Here is a 19,533-nt window from a genome sequence, read left to right as displayed (position 1 = left end):
ATTTTAGGGCTTCTCAGGTGGTGCTAGTGATAAAGAATCCAGCTGCCAACAAAGGAGATGTAAGAGATGCAGGTTGGATCCCTGGGCCGGAAAGATCCCCTTGTGGAGGGCATAGCAACCCACTTGGGTATTCTTGCATGGTGAACCCCATGGACAGAGGAGCCTGGCAGGCTACAGTCCACAGCATCCCACAGAGTCAGACACAAATGAAGTGACTTAGCATACATGCACAGTAAATTTTGTGAATTTGTAAAATTTTACAATTTTATTTTCAGACATTGGATGTGGATGGTACCCTATTTAAGCTATAGAGAAACGCATACAAGTGTGAACTAAAAAACCTTTTATAATTGTAACAATGAAATAAAATAATCAGGAAATGTCAACATATTTAAGCTTATTATACATAAACATCTGAGGTATAACATAAGAATAGGTCCTTTGAGACAAAACCTGGTTTGACAGTAGGAAGTGAAAGGTGGAGATTCTTCCTTGTTTTTAAGAGTCGAGTGTTGCCTTTGCTGCTCCTATTCTCTGATCAAGCAAGATTGTAACAGCGCTCTATTTGAAAATGGTCCCTAAAAGTGTCAACTTTTCTCACTTCCAATCCTGACTTTACATTAGAGCATCTGACCTGAAGCATGACTGCCAGATGAAAGTGACCTGTGATTCTATAAGAATATAGCTACCAACACCACATGAACATTTGCAGTTAAGGCTTAGTGACCAAATTGACATTCCAAAGTTCACTGGCAGCTGACGAAAATAATCGTATCCCACTCTACCACACAGAATGAAATGAAGGCTGGGGAATGCAGGCCAATACACATTCCAGGCTCAGCACTGAATTTTCCCTTGTTTTGAGTTTGAGCCTGTTCTGCCTAAAAATAGCCAACTGAATTCTTCTTTTCTTAAATCTCGGCCAAATTACCAAAGTCACTCCTTCCTACGCCCAAGAATGTGCAAGCAATGGAATTTTTGTTTGTTTGAATTTATTTTCAGGGTGATGTTTAAATAGCACAGTTTTCAAAGGTGCAAATAGGAGAAGAGTCCCTGTTTCAATAATTGGAGGACTGTGTTTTCTTCATGAACAAAGGAGCCTGGATGTTCCTCTCTTAGAACTAGCTTTATACGACAAAGACCATGCAAGGAACAGAATCAAAGAGACGGGGAAGGGAGATACCAGAGACTTCCTTTCTGAGGTCTTGGGAGTCATCTCTGTTAACTGTTCTTTCCATGACTATATCCTGCAGTGTAAGGAAGACATTCACCCTAGATCCTGGGTGCTCAAAGAACAGCCTCATGTTCCAAGGAGAAGGCGGCAAGGGACAAGGTTAACTTCCGTCTGCTGGCAGTTTGCTGAGACCACCTTCCAATTACTGGCCCCCAGCAGTGCCCTGAGATAGAGTCAGGCCTGAATTCCCTGACACTGGCTGCATTTCCCATTGTACATCACAGTGTATAAAGATGTGTGTGCACACACAGGCACAAACTGGGTAATCAGTTCTGCAGTGGGTGGGGCAGAGTCAGAGTGAGTCTCCAAGTCAGTACTATCTCCCCTCATCTTTTTCTTACTGGGATTCATATACAAAGAGCCTGGATGGAGTTCAAATTTCTCATGAAATTCTTCTATAAAGTCAATGGCTTAGGAATCCACGGGTAAGATTAATAACATTGTTGCCAGGAAGACTTTAATGCTTCACAAGAGATCTGAGGACAAGGCTGATGTTTTGGATAGCCTGAATCTGCCTTGGTTAGCCTCTTCTTTCTAGTTCAGGTCACAAGATATCGTTGATACATGTACTGCACGCATGCTAAGTCACATCAGTCGTGTCCGACTCTTTGCGACCCTTATGTACTGTAACCCACCAGGCTCTTTTGTCCATGGGATTCTCCAGGCAAGAATACTGGAGTGGGCTGCCATGCCCTCCTCTAGGGTATCTTCCTGACACAGGGATCAAACCCACATCCCTTGAGTCTCCTGCATTGGCAGGCAGGTTCTTTACCACTAGCGCCACGTGGGAAGCCTACCCCTGCACTGATTTCTGTATTTTTCCATTCAAGAATGCTTTGGGGTTTTACTGTGTTCTCTTAGGGAAATCTAACATGCTATCAGGTATGCAATAAAGAATAAATTTCAACCACAAATCTTTTTTTTGCACTTCGGTAAGAATACATGTCAGAGTTAGCTGTCTACATCTCTGTCCTTGTCAATCAGCCAGTTGAAAGCTGTGAAAACATAAAAACTGAACCTCAATTTCCTCTATACCTAACACAGACAATACTTCAAAATGTTTGTTAAATAAACAAAGGATCCATGCTCTGTCTGGTTTGGAGGGTAGAGTCAGTTGGTATCCGTTATCCCTGGTGGATTTGTGGGACACCATATCCTCTCTGTGGATCACATGGGGAAGCTCTGTGGCAGAGATGATTGTGTAACGACAAAGTGGTGTTTGTTATGATGCGTTGGGGGGGGATCAACTTGAGGTTTTAATTCAGCGTTCATGTGCGCTGATATCTCCAGGTGTGTGTATGACCCTGACACACACAATATTCATCATGGTTCTCCTTTCTGACACATATTATTCTGATTTGTCTTCTCTAGCTTTGTTTCTTTCAAAAACCTGTTTGAATGAAAGGGGGAATTTTCAAACACTATTAGCAGTATGGAAACAGAGTTGCTTTGTCATTACAGGTCTTGTGGCAAAGGCCATATGACAAAGGTAGACATGCTCTATAAAGAGGATACAGATGTTCACTGAATGCTTGGAATTTTAAGGTCTACTAAAATCTAGACAACCCATGATTCTATATAGCTAGTATCACACACAGTTTGCTGTGACATTGGTATATATGCTGTATATACATTATATACATATTTTAATAATTCAAACATTTAAAGAAGTGGTTCTTGGGAGTTAAAAAAATATATATATATATATCTGCTTGGATTCATATATTGGATTTCAATTAATGTGAAGTAGCATCTCAGTTCAAAACAAGCCAGGAATTCTGATGTGCAGCTAGGATTGAAAACCACTAATATAAATATTTAGTTCTTGATTCTCCTCGTAGTAAATATAATTTCAATTCCAAAGCCAGTTTCTTAAAGCCACACAGGATACTGAATATCCATGACATTTCTGAAGTGAACAAGTGCACTGCACACCATGCTTCCTCACAGGGACAAAGCGAGGAATCTGGGAATGACACGTATTTGAAGTTCTGGCCCTTTTCCTCTAAATGCCGGTAGAGATTTCAGTCACTGTGACTAGAACCTAAAACACCATAAACTACCAGATGCTTCACAGGTAGATGAGACAGTCATTGCTTAGCTGACTGCATTCCAGTCCAAAGGCAATAAATATCTCACATAAACTTCCACCTCAAACATTTATTTTCAGTTCCACTTTCATTGCCAAAATGATTCCTCTGAGATAGCAAAAGTGAAAGTTGCTCAGTAGTATGACGCCATGGATTGTAACGTGACAGGCTCCTCTGTCCATGGAATTCTCCAGACAAGAATACTCGAGTGGGTAGCCATTCCCTTCTCCAGGGGATCTTCCCGATCTGGGGATTAAACCTGGGTCTCCTGCATTGCAGGCGGATTCTTTACCCTCTGAGCCACCTGGGAAGCCCCCAAGATGGCAATCTGGGGGCTAATCAAGGGTCTAACAGTCAAATTCTGATTTTTAATTAGTTTTTGATTTTTAAAGTGGTTGCTTTCCTTAAGATGAAATTTTTTTTTAAGTAACATACCATTGATTAAATATAGCATTTATGCTATTTCATTTGTTCTTGTCATGAGGCTCTATCTAACCACTTGAAATCTTAAGATGAAAAGCTGGAAGTATGTACTGACAGATTCTAACTGTTGGTTAGCCACTCCTCACTCCCAGTCACTTTTTTCCCCAAAACAAAACAAAAACTAAAACTAAAATAAAAATCATGTACATTAGGAGTAGGTATCCCTGGTGGCTCAGATGGTAAAGAATCCGCCTGCAAAGTGGGAGACCTGGGTTCGATCCTTGGGTTGGGAAGATCCCCTGGAGAAGGACATGGCAACCCACTCCAGTATTCTTGCCTGGAGAATTCCATGGACAGAGGAGCCTGGCAGGCTACAGTCCATGGGGTCGCAAAGAGTTAAACTCAATTTTTAATTATTATGTAGTTTTTCTTTTTACTAAATTAACACTGAAAGGGAAATATCCATGCTGAGGGATGTGGACTCAAAAGATTGTGGCCCGCACCAACCTCTGTATTAGAGCAAAGATTTTCTATATGTCCTTCTTTATGCTGAGGGCAAGACACTTCATTTTATTACAGATTTTCATATCTATCCACCAACTCACCAGTATTTCTAAGTAGGTGACTTCAGTGAGTGCTCTCAATCACTCAATCAGCATGACTCAGCATAACTGAGTCCAGTTTTCTACTCTGTAAACTGCCAGTGAGGTGGACAGCATAGGGACTTTCGGCTACAGGAAACCTATCCAGGCCACTTTAGGTAGGAGGAGAAAGGGCAGTGCTAAGGTTCACCAAAGTTAAGTTTGTCTACAGAGCAACTCCAATTGGAACTACACTACTGGTTTTGGACTGTGATTTAATGAAATTCTACAGAATGACTATTTTTTTCCCTACTTAAAATACTTCATATACTGTATTTCTAGTATATGTATTTCTACTGTATTTTCTGCTCTAGAAGCAGTTCTACGTGGTAACCTATTACAGAGGACAGGATGCCAGGCAACAAACCTGATTAGCAACATGTGGCTCCAAGTATAACAGGTAAAAAGGTTTCTCTGGGGGCTCAGCAATAATGAATCTGCCTGCGATGCAGGACATGTGGGTTCGATCCCTGGGTTGGGAATATCTCCCGGAGGACAGCATGGCAACCCACTCCAGTATGCTTGCTTGGAGAATCCCATGGACAGAGGAACCTGTCCATGGTTCTACCATGGTTCTACCTCCCAGGAGTCGCAAAGAGTTGGACACGACTGAAGTGACTCAGCACGCACACACATAATAGGTAAACACAGATATGGGTGGTTTGGTCGGAATGGCTGAAACTGGTCAAATGCAGAGGACAAAGATAATTCTTTTCTCAATGATCTAAGGCATAACCCACTCATGCTTCCAAACACGTAGACAAAACACCATCACCATCACAATGACTTGTTCAGTTTTAGACAGAACACCATCAGCATCCAATAAATTGTTTAGTTTCCATGATGGTCACATTTTATTTTTTCACCATAATTTTCACTGATACTTATTGGATATCAAAATTATTTTGTTCATCTGACACAACTGAGCAAAAGCACTTTATAAATCTATACATTTTCTAAGATGAGACCAACTTGTGAATGCCCAGATTTTGAATTATCATAATAGTCAAATGCTGAGAAATAATTGAGAGACTTGGGAAATGTTTACAGTCATTCTTACAGTGATTTATGAAGAGTACAAATCAAAATGTAAAGAAAGTAGTAAAAATGAAAATGATTTATAAAAAGAGAAGTCATACTTACACCCTTACCTGAAATATTTAATGCTCAGGCTTCTTACTGAATTTGGTAGTGGGAAGATGTGTCTTTTTAAAGAAATAAGCAGTCTTCAGTGTTTTTATAGCATTGGTTACTACAGAAATTATACTTCTTTTACTTCTTGTCTTGAAGGGTGAACAAAACAAACAAACTGAAATACTACAATGAATGGTAAATGATGAAAGGTTTACAGTACAAAAAACAGTGTAAAAAGGAAGACAAGTTTAAATATTGTTGTGTAAGAAAGTGACGAAAATAATACAAGAATGAGAATAAGTAAAATGATAGGCTGGAACATCTGGGAAGGTAAACGCAAAGACAAAAAGAAGAATTAATTAATAATAATTTTTAAAAATTAAGTTTATATCAACTAATCTACATATCCACTCAACTTAAAATAAATACCCTTCCCTCATATATACTTACAAAGTCTGAAAGCCAACTGTTATATACATACTTTCTCTTACTCTGATTGCTATTTCTTTCTGAGAGTATAATTGAAAAAAACACATGCTCAAAGTATTCAAAATCTGCAACAAGGAAATTAAAAACCAACTACTTGATAGAACACAGAGAAAAAAACATTAACATTTCAAAATTCAACAAGTTTTATCATAAAACTTTTTATTTTTTTAAATAGCAAAGCAAAGCAGCATGCAAGATAAATAAGCGATAGGGTTGGGATTTTTCTAGTTGTGACTAACAGGCAGTTAATCTAATATCATGCTTCTGTGTATAAACTGATTTTTAGATTTAAACCTCTTGCGTGCCTTAAAAGCCATGCATGCTGTTGCTCTCCTGTGCGTTCTCCAATGGATACAAGATACCCGGCTTGCCAGAAGGGTTGTACTGCCTGTTTGTTTTGTAAACTCTCTCTTCTGTGCTTAACTCTGACAAAATGCATTGGTTTTTGGCCACCATACCTGGCTAGAGGAGATCAGTCCAATTCATCAGATGTGCCTCTACAATTAGGATGAAGGAAAAATGCTGGTTTTCCCTGTTCGGGAATAGTTATTACTATTTCTCGGAATTAGTGTTGCCTTAAGGCTAAAGTATAGCACTCCTTCCCCAGCCTGAGGGTCTTCGCTATAGAACCGACAGTGATTTTCTCTAGAAATAAATATCATGTTACTTTGACTGGTGGTAGGTACAACAGTGGCTTCTATTTGCTCCTCTTGTAGGGAGGGCTCCGGACACAAAAGCATCTTTCTTTACCGCTGGTTCCCTGGTGGCTCAGCGGTAAAGAATCCGCCTGCCAATGCAAGAGACACAGGTTCGATCCCTGGATTGGGAAGATCCCCCAGAGAAGGACATGACACCCCACTCCAGTATTCTTGCCTGGGAAATCCCATGGACAGAGGAGCCAGACGGGCTACAGTCTATGGGGTTGCATAGAGTCGGACACGACTGAGGGACTATACAGCCACCACCACCACCAGTAGTTATGCGTCAGTGCTGATCATTTGGTGATGTAAAAATACGTTAAACTTAATTTGAATCTCAGCTCGAAAACCACAGACCAGCAATTGAAGATTTCTATTCGGGATCTTCCTGCGGCAAAATCTATTAGAATCAGTAGAGTTAATACTGAAAATGTCGACCTTCAATAATAATGTATCTTATAAATCCTTTCATCTTTACACAAAAACCGGGGGAAGGAAGAGGTGGGTATATCTCTCTCTGAAACAGATCAGAGAGGGAACAATTAACTCAGTAAGCGACTGGATGACGAAAACCTCAGGCCTGAAGAAGGAGAGGGTGAAAGAACAAGTGCGCCGTGGAGCTTCCAAGCCCAGAGAGGCTCTGAGCTGGGGCTTCCCTAAAGCGGGGCGTGGAGGTGGGTGCGCGGAGTCGCCCCTCCGGGGACCGCGGCTCCGCGGACCGGCCTCGCCAGCGCCGTGGCTCGCAATAGGCAGAACTGTACCTGACTCACGGATATGGGCTCCTCGGCGCCGGGGTCGTCGGCGGACTTGGGCACCTCGAGGCGGTCAATGAAGGTCTGCAGCTCCTTGCGGAAGGCCTTCATCTGCGCGTTGATGCGGTAGAGCAGCTCGTGCTCGCGGATGCGGCTGCCGTCGTCCTCCTCGTCCATGAGTCCGAACAGGTCCCCGTTGGCCACGTAGATGCGCGCCTCGGTGATGATGGTGCTGGTGTCGGCGATGAGGCGGTCGATGGTCTTGCCCAGGCGCTCGGCCTCCGAGCGGATGTCCTTCATCTGCTGCCGGTCGGAGAAGCTCTTGGGCCAGGGCCCCGGCGGCGGCGCGGGGTAGAAGGAGCGGGTGGGCGTGAGACAGCGGATGTTGCGCACCTCCTCCGAGTCGCTCTCGCCGCCGATGGGCCCTTCGCGCTTGCGGTGCGGCGGCCGCGAGTCGTCGTCGCTCTCCTTTTTGCCCGCGTCGCTCTCGGCGTCGCTGTCGCGGGGGCTGCCGCGGATGCCCAGGTGCGAGGCCAGGTCGTAGCGCTGCATGTTGGACATGAGCACGCGGTTCTCATATTGCAGCTGCATGACCTTGCCGCTGAGCTCGTTAATCTGCAGGCGCGCTGCCTTCAGCTCCTCCTGCAGGGCCTCGGTCTTGGCGCTGTCGTGGTGCCGCGCGCTCTCGTGGCCTCCCGACTTGTATTTGTACTTGTTGAGCTCCGCCGTGATGCGCTTGTTCTGCTCCTCCAGGTCGGCCACGTTCCTGCGCAGCAGCTCCGTCTCGTCCTCCACCAGCTGCAGGTGCTGCCGCAGCTCCGACAGGGATTCGCTCTGCTCCCTCATCAGGGGGTTGGCCGAGCCGTTGAAGTCGTCGCCCCGCAGGTCGTCCAGTTCCGCCTTCAGGCCTCGGTTCTCCACTTCCAGTTCGACGATCTTTCTGCCGAGGATGTTGGCTTCTTCCTCCACCAGCCTCAGCCGCAGCTTGAGCTCGGCTTCTCTGGTACTGGGCGGGCCCCCGGCTTCTCCTTTGGGCAAAGGACTGTCCAGATCCCCGTAAAAGGATCGGTATTTCTGGAGCTCGTGTTCGAATCTGTCCTTTTCTTTGTCAATCTTGGCCATTTTCTTCCTCATCAGAGCGGCTTCTTCCTTCACGAACTGCAGCTGGCATTTCAGATCTTCATTGTCCTCCTCAATTGGGAAAAAAAAGAGGAAGGGGATAGAAGCTCATTTTTCATGTGAAGAAAGAAAACAACCCCAAAAGGGACACCTGCGGAAATCATTCCCTTTCCTTGTAATTAAGCTTTAATAAGACAGAGGGAGAGACAGAGACATAGATGCTGTATGTTTTCTCCAAATCATTTAAATTCTTTGGCAAATAAAAGATCAGGACATTATATGCTGGAAACAAAAAGAGAAGGGAATATAAGAACAGAAAAACTGTGGTCATCACTGTTCAGAAAATGATATGTTCCCTCTGCATACAACTGGTTTTGACTGTCATTTTCAACAGTGTTCACTTTGCTTTGTTTTTCTTGGGGTTTGAATTCCCCGGACTGTAGTAAATATGTAAAACATTCCCTGGAAGAAAGATGTGGTTGGTATGCACTCCCTGCCATTTATTGAGCTCTGACTCTTAGTCAGAGTCTATAAAGTTCTCAACATATATGACCTAATTTAATGTGTAGAGTAAATTTGGGAGTCAGTATTACAACACCTGGTTTTAAGATGTTCAACAAATTGTTCAAGGTTACAGGGCTATTAAGTGGCAGAGGACCATGGTGAAATTTGAATTCAGTTCTGACACTAAGGCTCAGTTAGGCACATGATCATGGAGCCATACAGAAAATAATCTATCCTCCATCTTTATTCAAGGGAGAATTGTTTTTAAAGCCTTTAACATAGGTAAAGTTTAACACAGGAATGGTCCATCCAAGAAGAAACTGGTTCTGCCTAGATCACTTTTAAAATGTGATGTATTCCCATCAGTCTGAAAGGATAAAACTGGTTCTGCCTGATGAAAGAATGATGGAGTAGATCCTACAGAACAGGGGTCCCCAACCTCTGGGATCTAATGCTTGATTATCTGAGGTGGAGCTGATATAATAATAAAAGAAATAAAGTGCAATAAATGTTATGCACTTGAATCATCCTGAAACCATCCTCGCCCACTATGCCTTTGTCTGTGGAAAAAACTGTCTTCCATGAAAACTGGTTTCCCTGATAGCTCAGTTGGTAAAGAATCTGCCTGCAGTGCAGGAGACCCTGGTTTGATTCCTGGGTCAGGAAGATCCACTGGAGAAGGGATAGGCTACCCACTCCAGTATTCTTGGACTTCCCTTGTGGCTCAGCTGGTAAAGAATCCACCTGCAATGTGGGAGGCCTGGGTTCGACCCCTGGGTTGGGAAGATCCCCTGGAGAAGGGAAAGGCTACCCAGTCCAATATTCTGGCCTGGAGAATTCCATGGACTGGGGTCACAAAGAGTCAGACACGACTGAGTGACTTTCACTTTCACTTTTCATGAAAACTGGTCCCTGGTGCCAAGAAGGTTGGGGACTGCTGCTATAGAAGTTCTTCCCACATATTTGTAAGACACCCTAATCATTAAATGGAAAATTACAAACAGAAAAATGGAAACAACTCTTTCTCTGAGAGCTAATATAAAAGCACATTGTAATGTCCAAGAACATATTTCCCAAGGACATGTTTCCCAAGGACGATTTCCCAAAATTCTCTTTTAGGCAGGCACTTTGGGCATATCATGTGACTTCAGCAGACTTTGGTTTCTTCATTTCAAAAAGAAATAAAAATGTCTTCCTTTTTCCAGCACTGAGTCAGCTGTGTTTGAGATGAATTCTGGTAAAAATGTAGCAACCATGGAAGGTGAAGGTGAGGAGAATAACGAGGTTTCTGCCAGGGATGCTCAGTAAATACAGCCCAGAGCTTTCCAGATGCAAGAGAGGGAGAGCAGGGCACGGGGCTCTTATGCTCCCGTCCACTAATGAGAATTAGTATGAAGGTCTGAGAGCTGCTGAGTGTGTAGACCCTTAATGTCATATTCTTTACATCATTACATCCTCACACTAGCCCCACGAGGAAGGTGATATATGATGTCTACTTTACAGATAAGGCAGCTTCATGGAAGAGCCCAAGTTAATGTGACAGAGAACATCTGTATTCAGACTGATTCTCAAAATCATGTTTTTCCACTGCACATGATGCCTCTAGAAACGATGTGCAAGAGGGAAAAAGTAGGACAATGAGTTAAAATAACAAAATCAGATGTGCTGGCTTGTACACTTTCCTCTAGAAGGGGTTCACAAGGAAGGAGAGATGCCCAGAGATGAGAGAACCCCAGGAGCACAGTGAGAGAAAGGGGTTAAGAATATATGTCACAGGAAGATTAGATATGAGAATCCATTTCACCAGGAAAGAAAGAAGCTGCCTTGCAAGAGACTATGTGTCAGGGTCCCCTGGACTAATTCAGTGAGAATGAAACCAAGGACATATTGTGTGTGTTAGTCGCTCAGTCATGTCCAACCCTCTGCGACCCCATGGACCTAGCCCACCAGGCTTCTCTGTCCATGAGATTCTCCAGACAAGAATATTGAAGTGGATTGCCATGCCCTCCTCCAGGGGATCTTCCCAACTCAGGGGTTGAATCCAGGTCTTCTGCATTGCAGATGAACTCTTTACCATCTGAGGCACAAGTCTAAGGACATATTACAGTGTCTAATACCACATCAGCAGACGAGTCAAAGATAACCCTGATGTTTTTGAGCTTAGGTGTCTTGATGGATTGTGTTGCTAGTAACAGGGACAGAGACTGAACAAAGAGGATCAGCTTTTAGGGGAAGAATATGGGCTTAAGTATATTAAAATGTTGCCTTTGAGGTGTATCCGCAGAGGGATACCCAGTAGAAACATCTATCAATGGGAATCTCAGGCCCACGATTAGCAAGATTGCAGCCCTGGATTGTAGACAGCTTGTGCCCAGAGAGGAGGACATGAGGATGAGATGCACAGAGGTGATGGTTGAGGCTATTGCACTGGCTTCAGAGGCAATCAAAGGGGAGAAGAAAAGAAAGGGAGACTGGAAAGAAATGATCAAAAGTTGGAGCCCAGAGCAGGACAAAGTTATTAAAGCCAAGAAATAGAAATAATGCTTGAAAAGAAAGGTGCCCAACAATATGCATGCCGAGTATGCTTTTACCTAGACTAGGTTCTGTCAGGAAGTTAAGAGTAGGTGAGATGGGGAAACCAGCTAGGCTCCATGTTCTGTCAAAGTCCTTGACTGCAAGGAAGGCCTTCAGTTGCTAGTAAAAAAAAAAAATGTCCACATAATACTGCAGTTTGAATCTAACTAAAACAGCAACGACGTTTAATATATATGTCATAGATTGGAACAGAATAACAAGCACATATAAAAGAGGAGGATATCTGATTTGTGTATGTGTTAACTCTCCTGTCCAAAGGAATGAAAACATTAAAAGTATGTTATGAGTTGGACATGTATTGCATGTAGCAAAGTCATGAATCTTATATGTCAATGTGCCTTGCATCCTGTATGTCAGAATCCTATATGTCAAGGTATCCTCATCCTGTAACCCACGTATTGTAGGCACCATTTGGAACTGGGCAGGGAAATCCCGTATATAAATGTGAAATCATTAAATCAGAGATTGTATAGAAAGTGCCTGGTTGAAAAGTTCAGTTTAGTTCAGTCGCTCAGTCGTGTCTGACTCTTTGCGACCCCATGAATCGCAGCACACCAGGCCTCCCTGTCCATCACTAACTCCCGGAATTTACTCAAACTCATGTCCATGATGCCACTGGTGGAGTCGGTGATGCCATCCAGCCATCTCATCCTCTGTTGTCCCCTTCTGCTCCTGCCCCCAATCCCTCCCAGCATCAGGGTCTTTTCCAATGAGTCAGCTCTTCGCATGAGGTGGCCAAAGTATTGGAGTTTCAGCTTCAGCATCAGTCCTTCCAATGAATACCCAGGACTGATCTCCTTTAGGATGGACTGGTTGGATCTCCTTGCAGTCCAAGGGACTCTCAAGAGTCTTCTCCAACACCACAGTTCAAAAGCATCAATTCTTCAGCACTCAGCTTTCTTCACAGTCCAACTCTCATATCCATACATGACCTCTGGAAAAACCATAGCCTTGACTAGACGGACCTTTGTTGGCAAAGTAATGTCTCTGCTTTTTAATACTGAAATGTAACTGATCAGAAATGCTTGCTTCTATTTTCCACAACTAATGGCAGTCAAGAAACATTACAATGCTTTGATATGCAAAGCAAGATCTCTTTTTTTTTTTTTTTGTATGGTAAAGACTCACTCTTAAGAACCATAAGAGGAAGGGGAACATTAAGATGGTGAAAGCCCAAAGAAGAGAGATGAGCTTAGCTTTAACTTAGCCATTTCTAGAGCTAAACTGCACTCTAATAAATTACATGTATTAACTCATTGGAAAAGACCTTGATGCTGGGAAAGACTGAGGAGAAGGGGATGACAGAGGATGAGATGGTTGGATGGCATCACTAACTCAATGGACATGAGTTTGAGTAAACTCCGGGAGATAACGAAGGACAGGGAAGACTGGTGTGCTGTATAGTCCATGGGGTCACAAAGAGTCAGACACAACTGAGTGATTGAACAACAACAACTCATTTAATCTGTGCAACAACTCTCTATTATGACTCCATTTTAAGGATGAGGAAACACAGGCATAGAAAGAATAAGTAACTTGTCTAAGGTCATGCAGCTGGTATGTGGCAGGATTTCCATGTAGGCAACCTAGTCCTAAAGTTACTGTTTTTAACTGCTCTGCAAGACCATTTCTCAGTATATAAAGTCACTGTGCCACTGGTGGAATATGTGGAGAATACATAGAAGAAAGTGAAGAAAATGAAATACAAAGCTATCCAATAGTAGCAGGTTGAACCATATGAAATTGCCATTTGGGTAGGTCAGAATCAACTGCATGTTGGCAATTTCATATGGCTCATCTAGAAAAGGAGTACATGGAAGTATTCAAAAGTGTGTATTGATTCTGATGAGCACAAGCTGAATAAGATGGCCCCGGGCTACAGTATGAGGGTTTCCCTGGTGGCCCAAAGAGTAAAGAACCTGCCTGCAATGCAGGCCCTAGGTCCCACTGAAAAGCTGATGAAAGCTGCACGTGTCTTTTGGAGAAAAGTGCCTAAATACATGGAGTGGGGATCCAAAGAGCTAGGAACAAGCACTTAAGGATTCCTGGATTAGAAAATATGGGTGAAAAGAATAAACAAACTTAACATGGCAAGTATAAGAATAGGACAAACATAAGTTAAAAAAAATGAACTGTTGGTTAAAGCTGACTTAAGACTTTTAAGCAGGGACTATAAAGCACCTTCTCCCTAAATGAGGTCAGGGAAGAAAACTGATGGATAAAATTATGGCAAGACAGAGTGAGAGAGTTGTGGTGACAGAGCATATATGAACTTATTAAGTGAGGATAAGACAGGTACAGATTGTAAAGAATCCACCTGCAATGCAGGAGACCTGGGTTTGATCCCTGGGTGGGAAAGATCCCCTGGAGAGGGGAATGGCTACCTACTCAAGTATTCCTGCCTGGGAAATCCCATGGACAGAGCAGTCTGGCGGGCTATCGTCCATGGGGTCACAAAGAGTCAGACATGACTGAATCGACTTAGCATGCACGCACAAGACAGATAACTTTGGTGGGAGACTCTGGGATTCTAGAACTGCTGAGGCCTATAAATGTTCATGTCTGTACCAAGGGGAAAATGAACAGAGAGGGGAGAGAGAGAGAGAGAATAGGAAATGTAACAATTACTACGTTATGCTTTTAAGAAAGAGTGAGATCAACTTTTCCAAATTTTGAATATTTAAACATTGCTTTAGTTAAAATTCTTACCAAATGACAAAATACCTTGTAGGAATGAAAAAAAAAAAGTACATATGCTATAGTATTATAGATCCCAGTTTATACCTGTAAAAATAAATATTTAGCCAGGTATTTTTAGCGAGCCATAATGTCATAGCTGCCCCTAAATATCTTGCCTTCTGTTTTAAAATCTCCTTTATTACATCCACCATCACCTCTGCTCACCATAAAAGCTAGTCTTTACTGTGGCTGTGTTTCTAAGGTTCTTAACAAGCCCATGTCGAGGACATGTTTTAAGTTTTATTTTTATTCCTTCATTTCTTTTCTTGGCTCCCCCAATCATGGTAGAGAGAATTACTTCATTCTGGGACTCTCCAAAGACATCATGAGTCTCTCTTTTCCCTCTGCCATCTTTCCTACAACATTCCTTTCTTTCTCCTCTCCTGATACTATAGGAACAGCTATTCTAATGTCCTTATTAATTATGGGTGAACAATATTACAACATGGGTACAGTTCTTAAATGCAGCAACACATAAAGTACTAATGACATTTTGCTATGTGATTACAATACAAAAGCAATAGTAACAGCGACGTTAGTGATAGTTTTTTAAGCAAAGATACTGAATGCTTTATATAGCCTCCTGCATTTACAGCTGCATAATGGATACACATAATGTAATTCTGTTTTACACAAGTATGTCTCATTATTATGTCTACATATAGATGTAGCTTATCATTATGTACATTTAGAAGTGTTTGATATACTAGTTGAAATTTTATTTCCACATACCTCTGTGGGAGTCTGCTGAGCCTTTTTTTCAGCTTTTGGCAAATCTTTGCTTCCTCTTCTCTTTAAAGATAGCTGAAACAAAGCATGAATAGGTTTAGTTTGATAAACTATAATTTAAATTCAGTTTTAGTTTTAAGAGTTCTAATCTCCTATGATAAAAAATAAAACCAAGCCAAATAAAAAGTTCAGTAATCATAAGACAGGGGAAAAACCCAAACCATATATATTTTACTTTGGATGGGAGTATATATCACAATAGAAGAATAGCTGGCAATTATCATGTTGATCTGAGAAATATAGGAAACCTACTGTAAAAATGCAGAAAGGCAAGTCGGAGAAAATTTAGATCAATAACTCAATATACTTATATTGCAAATGAAAGCAAAATTCTTGTTACCATTCTACATCATTGAAGAAAAAAAAGAATAAGGTATTATTTCTGGTTGGACTTAAGGTTGTTATAAGATTATCAAGACCAACTTTCAGTGGGTTTATATAGAATTTGAAGAATCTCACTCTTTCCTAATCACTCAGCCATGTAAACAAACATGATACACATGTTCATATACACACTTACACATGTGTAATACAGTAGGGAGTGGTAGGGGTTACAGAGAAATGGAGGAGTCATGCTTTTTCTAAAGGAGCAGGATGATGAGAAGGAATCAGAAATGTAAGCTTTTTCAAAAGAAGCTAGAGATTTGGATAGTTATGTAAAATCTTCCACGTTTTACTGGCTGGCCTTAATTGAAATTCAAACAAACAACATTTTGCAGGTCAAAAAAAAATACACGTTGAGTGCCAAATCCTCTGAGACCAGCAGTGTTTGATCTCTGGGGCTCAGTTCCACTTCTCACCACCGGTAAAATAAAGTCATTCTGTATGAGCAATAATCCATATGTGTATGAATATCCACCATGTACTGAATATTGATCTGGATACACAGGGAACAAACAAACAATGTACCCACCGTCAGTAAGTTCACAACCTAGCGAGGAAGACAGAGATACCGACGCAAACAATTTAGTACAAGTTGGCAAATGCCGTGCTTTAGGTTCTGTAGAGAAAGGTCTTTGTCTCAGTATGGCATCTCCACCATGAGAATAATGGTTGCCACATAGCAGAAGTTGAAACAAAATATTTGCTGAACTAATGAGTGAATGTGAAATATGAGATTCTGAGGTCAAAGAGGAGGATGGCGGTTCAGGCTGACAGTAAAGGCAGGCACGGTTTCTCAAAAGAACAGGCTTCATGAATTTGCCAAGAACTGTAAATTAAATTCCTCACATGTTAATTTCTAACCCATTTTCAGTGTTAAATGCAGGCATATGCTCAGGCTGCAACTGCTTCCATTCATTATGAAATGGTAACTACAGGGCCCAATGAATAGTCTATGTGGTTACTTATTACTCTTTTACAGAAATTCTCCATGTTGCTTGTATAATTTTCTTAGAAGCTGTGGGGACTGATTCACCATAATCAAAAGTGATTTAGGAATGAAGCAGCAGAAACTGTCTCAAGAAAACCGGGAATACAGTGAGCCATCACTAGGGACTCATGGAACCATCTGCACGGGGCTATCTATGAAGACATGCCCAAGTTCATTTTATTAAATATTTATGGAATGCTCTTACTTTGAACTTATTCCATTATACGTTTATCTAGTGCTTACTAACGCACTTCATACAGTACAATAATAACACTAACACAGTCTCTGCTCATTATGAGTTTCCTGATTTACTTGACAAATGGTCTGTTCAGTCTGCAATTTAATAGTGTGGTGAAAGCAATGATAATGCAGAAGCAATATTAACTGGCATTGGGTACTATTCATATCAAACACAATTTTTTTAAGTTCACTTTGTAAATGATAAGGGGCTTCCCAGGTGGCACTAGTGGTAAAGAACTCGCATGAGACTAAGAGATACGGGTTCAATCCCCGGGTTGCCCCTGAAGAGCCAACCCACTCCAGTATTCTTTCCTGGAGAATCCCTGGACAGAGGAGCCTGGCAGGCTACAGTTCACAGGGTTGCAGAGTCATATAACCCAGAGTCATTGCACAGCTGAAGCATCTCAGGACGAACCTGCTGCTGCTGCTGCTGCCAAGTCGCTTCAGTCGTGTCCAACTCCGTGCAACCCCATAGACGGCAGCCCACCAGGCTCCCCCATCCCTGGGATTCTCCAGGCAAGAACACTAGAGTGGGTTGCCATTTCCTTTTCCAATGCGTGAAAGTGAAAAGTGAAAGTGAAGTCGCTCAGTCATGTCCGACTCTTCAAGACCCCATAAGATGGTAAAAATAAAGCCGAGAGAGGATAACTAGATTATTTAAAGCAGTGGTTCTCCAAGTATGGTCCCCACAGTAACATCATCAGTGTCACTTGGAAACGTCATATGTGTAAATTCTCAGGACCCATCCCAGAGCTACTGAATCAGAAAGTCAAGAGATGGGGACCAGTGAGCCATGGTTTAGCCAGTTCTCCAGGTGATTCTGATGCATGATCAAGTTTGAGAAGCACTTGCCTTCTTTATGATCTAACTCTCACCTCCATACATGACTATTAGAAAAACCATAGCTTTGACTACATGGACCTTTGTCGGCAAAGTGATGTCTTTGCTTTTTTAATATGCTGTCTGGTTTTATCATAGCTTTCCTTCTAAGGAGCAAGCATCTTTTAATTTCATGGCTGTGGTCACCATCCATGGTGATTCTGGAGCCCAAGAAAATAAAATCTGTCACTGCTTCCACTTTTTCCCCTTCTATTCATCATGAAGTGATGGGACCAGATGCCATGATCTTAGTGTTCTGAATGTTGAGTTTAAAGCCAGCTTTTTCACACTCCTCTTTCACTCTCATCAAGAGGCTCTTTAGTTCCTTTTCACTTTCTGCTATAAGAGTGGTGTCCTCTGCTTTATTGCATTATCTGAGGTTGTTGATGTTTCTCCCAGAAATCTTGATTCCAGCAAGCTTGATTCTGATCTTTATTATTTACTAGATCACAAAGAAGAAAGGCTTAATCCAGCCTAGGGCTGGAGATGGAATGGAAAGAAGTAGGGTCTTATCTTGACTCTAGTAGGTAAGGAGTAACACAGCCAAAGGTGGAGAGGAGGAGAAAGGACAAAACATTCCATGTAGAAGGCCATTGCTGGGACAAAGGTATCTGGGATGGCTGTAACAAAGTGTGAGGAGGGTGACATGTGACTTACTATCAGGTCTTGAAGGACACTGAATAAAGCTTTGATTTTATTTCAGGAAGGACAAACTATTGTCCTGAGGTCAATCAGAAGTATTGAGTTCTAATTATTAAGTTATTGCATTTCATTATTAAATTAGAATAATTAATTAGATTAAATTACATTATTAGGTTAATTGAATTCAATTGTTAAATCGAGTTATAATTTTTTAAAGGAGTGTCCATAATCAGAGTGTCACAGAAGAAAAACAAAGACACAAAGGCGGCAGTCCCAAATGACCATGAGGCAAAGGGATGACACGCCAAGGAAATGACGGGAAGTTTGGAGAAGGAAATGGCAATCCACTCCCATGTTCTTGCCTGCAGAATTCCACGGACAAGGAGCCTGGCGGGCTACAGTCCACGGGGTCGCCAAGAGTCAAACATGACTGAGCGACGAACATACACATACACATGCTCTAGTTCTGAGAACTTTTGGTGGGGAGAGGGGCGGGGGCTTTGTTTTTTATTTACTACGTAGACATAATATTTGTTGACTTCTGGCCTAATATACTGGAGAAGGAAATGGCAACCCACTCCAGTATTCTTGCCTGGAAAATTCCACGGACAGAGGAGCCTGGCAGGCTATAGTCCATGGGATCTCAAAGAGCTGGACACGACTAAGCGACTGCGCATGCAGCACAGCATATATATAGTACTACATGGTTATACAAATAGGATTGGGAGATAGTTCACTCTCCCACCAAAGGGCTAACTATTTATGATGGTAAAAAGAATGCAGATAATTAGCTAAATCAGTAGACAGAGTTAATTATTTATAAATAAATTTATTTATTTATAATAAATAAATTAATTAATTTATTAATGAAGAACAAATAAAAGATGGAGAGAGGGGAAAAACAGCTATGATTCTCTCTCTCTCTCTCTTTTTTTTTTCCTGTTTTTGGCTGTGTGCCTCAGCTTGTAGGGCTTCCCTGGTCGCTCAGACGGTGAAGAATCCACCCGCCACACAGGAGACCTGGGCTTGATCCCTGGGTTGGGAAGATCCCCTGGAGGAAGGCATGACAACCCACCCCAGAATTCTTGCCTGGAGAATCCCATGGACAGAGGAGCCTGGCAGGCTACAGTCCATGGGGTGGCAAAAAGTCAGACACAACTGAGCAACGAGGCACAGCTCAGCTTGTAGGATCT

At 42.1% G+C, this 19,533-nt stretch overlaps 1 protein-coding gene across 3 annotated transcripts in view; it reads right to left on the bottom strand.

Moving 5' to 3' along the window:
* MTCL3 (MTCL family member 3) overlaps positions 1-19,533 on the bottom strand; it is a 64,045-nt gene that overhangs the window by 11,476 nt on the left and 33,036 nt on the right. For all 3 annotated transcript variants that reach the window (XM_070449845.1, XM_020878876.2, XM_070449844.1), the window contains exons 6-8: positions 15,151-15,222; positions 7,471-8,652; positions 5,540-5,844 (exon numbers count right to left, since the gene is read on the bottom strand). In XM_070449845.1, coding sequence (XP_070305946.1) covers positions 5,734-5,844; positions 7,471-8,652; positions 15,151-15,222 — 1,365 coding nt within the window. In that variant the 3' untranslated portion in view covers positions 5,540-5,733. The remainder of the gene's footprint in view (positions 1-5,539; positions 5,845-7,470; positions 8,653-15,150; positions 15,223-19,533) is intronic.

Source organism: Odocoileus virginianus, chromosome 19, assembly GCF_023699985.2.
Source record: "Odocoileus virginianus isolate 20LAN1187 ecotype Illinois chromosome 19, Ovbor_1.2, whole genome shotgun sequence".
Taxonomy (NCBI): domain Eukaryota; kingdom Metazoa; phylum Chordata; class Mammalia; order Artiodactyla; family Cervidae; genus Odocoileus; species Odocoileus virginianus.
This window is presented reverse-complemented; position numbering and strand designations above follow the sequence as displayed.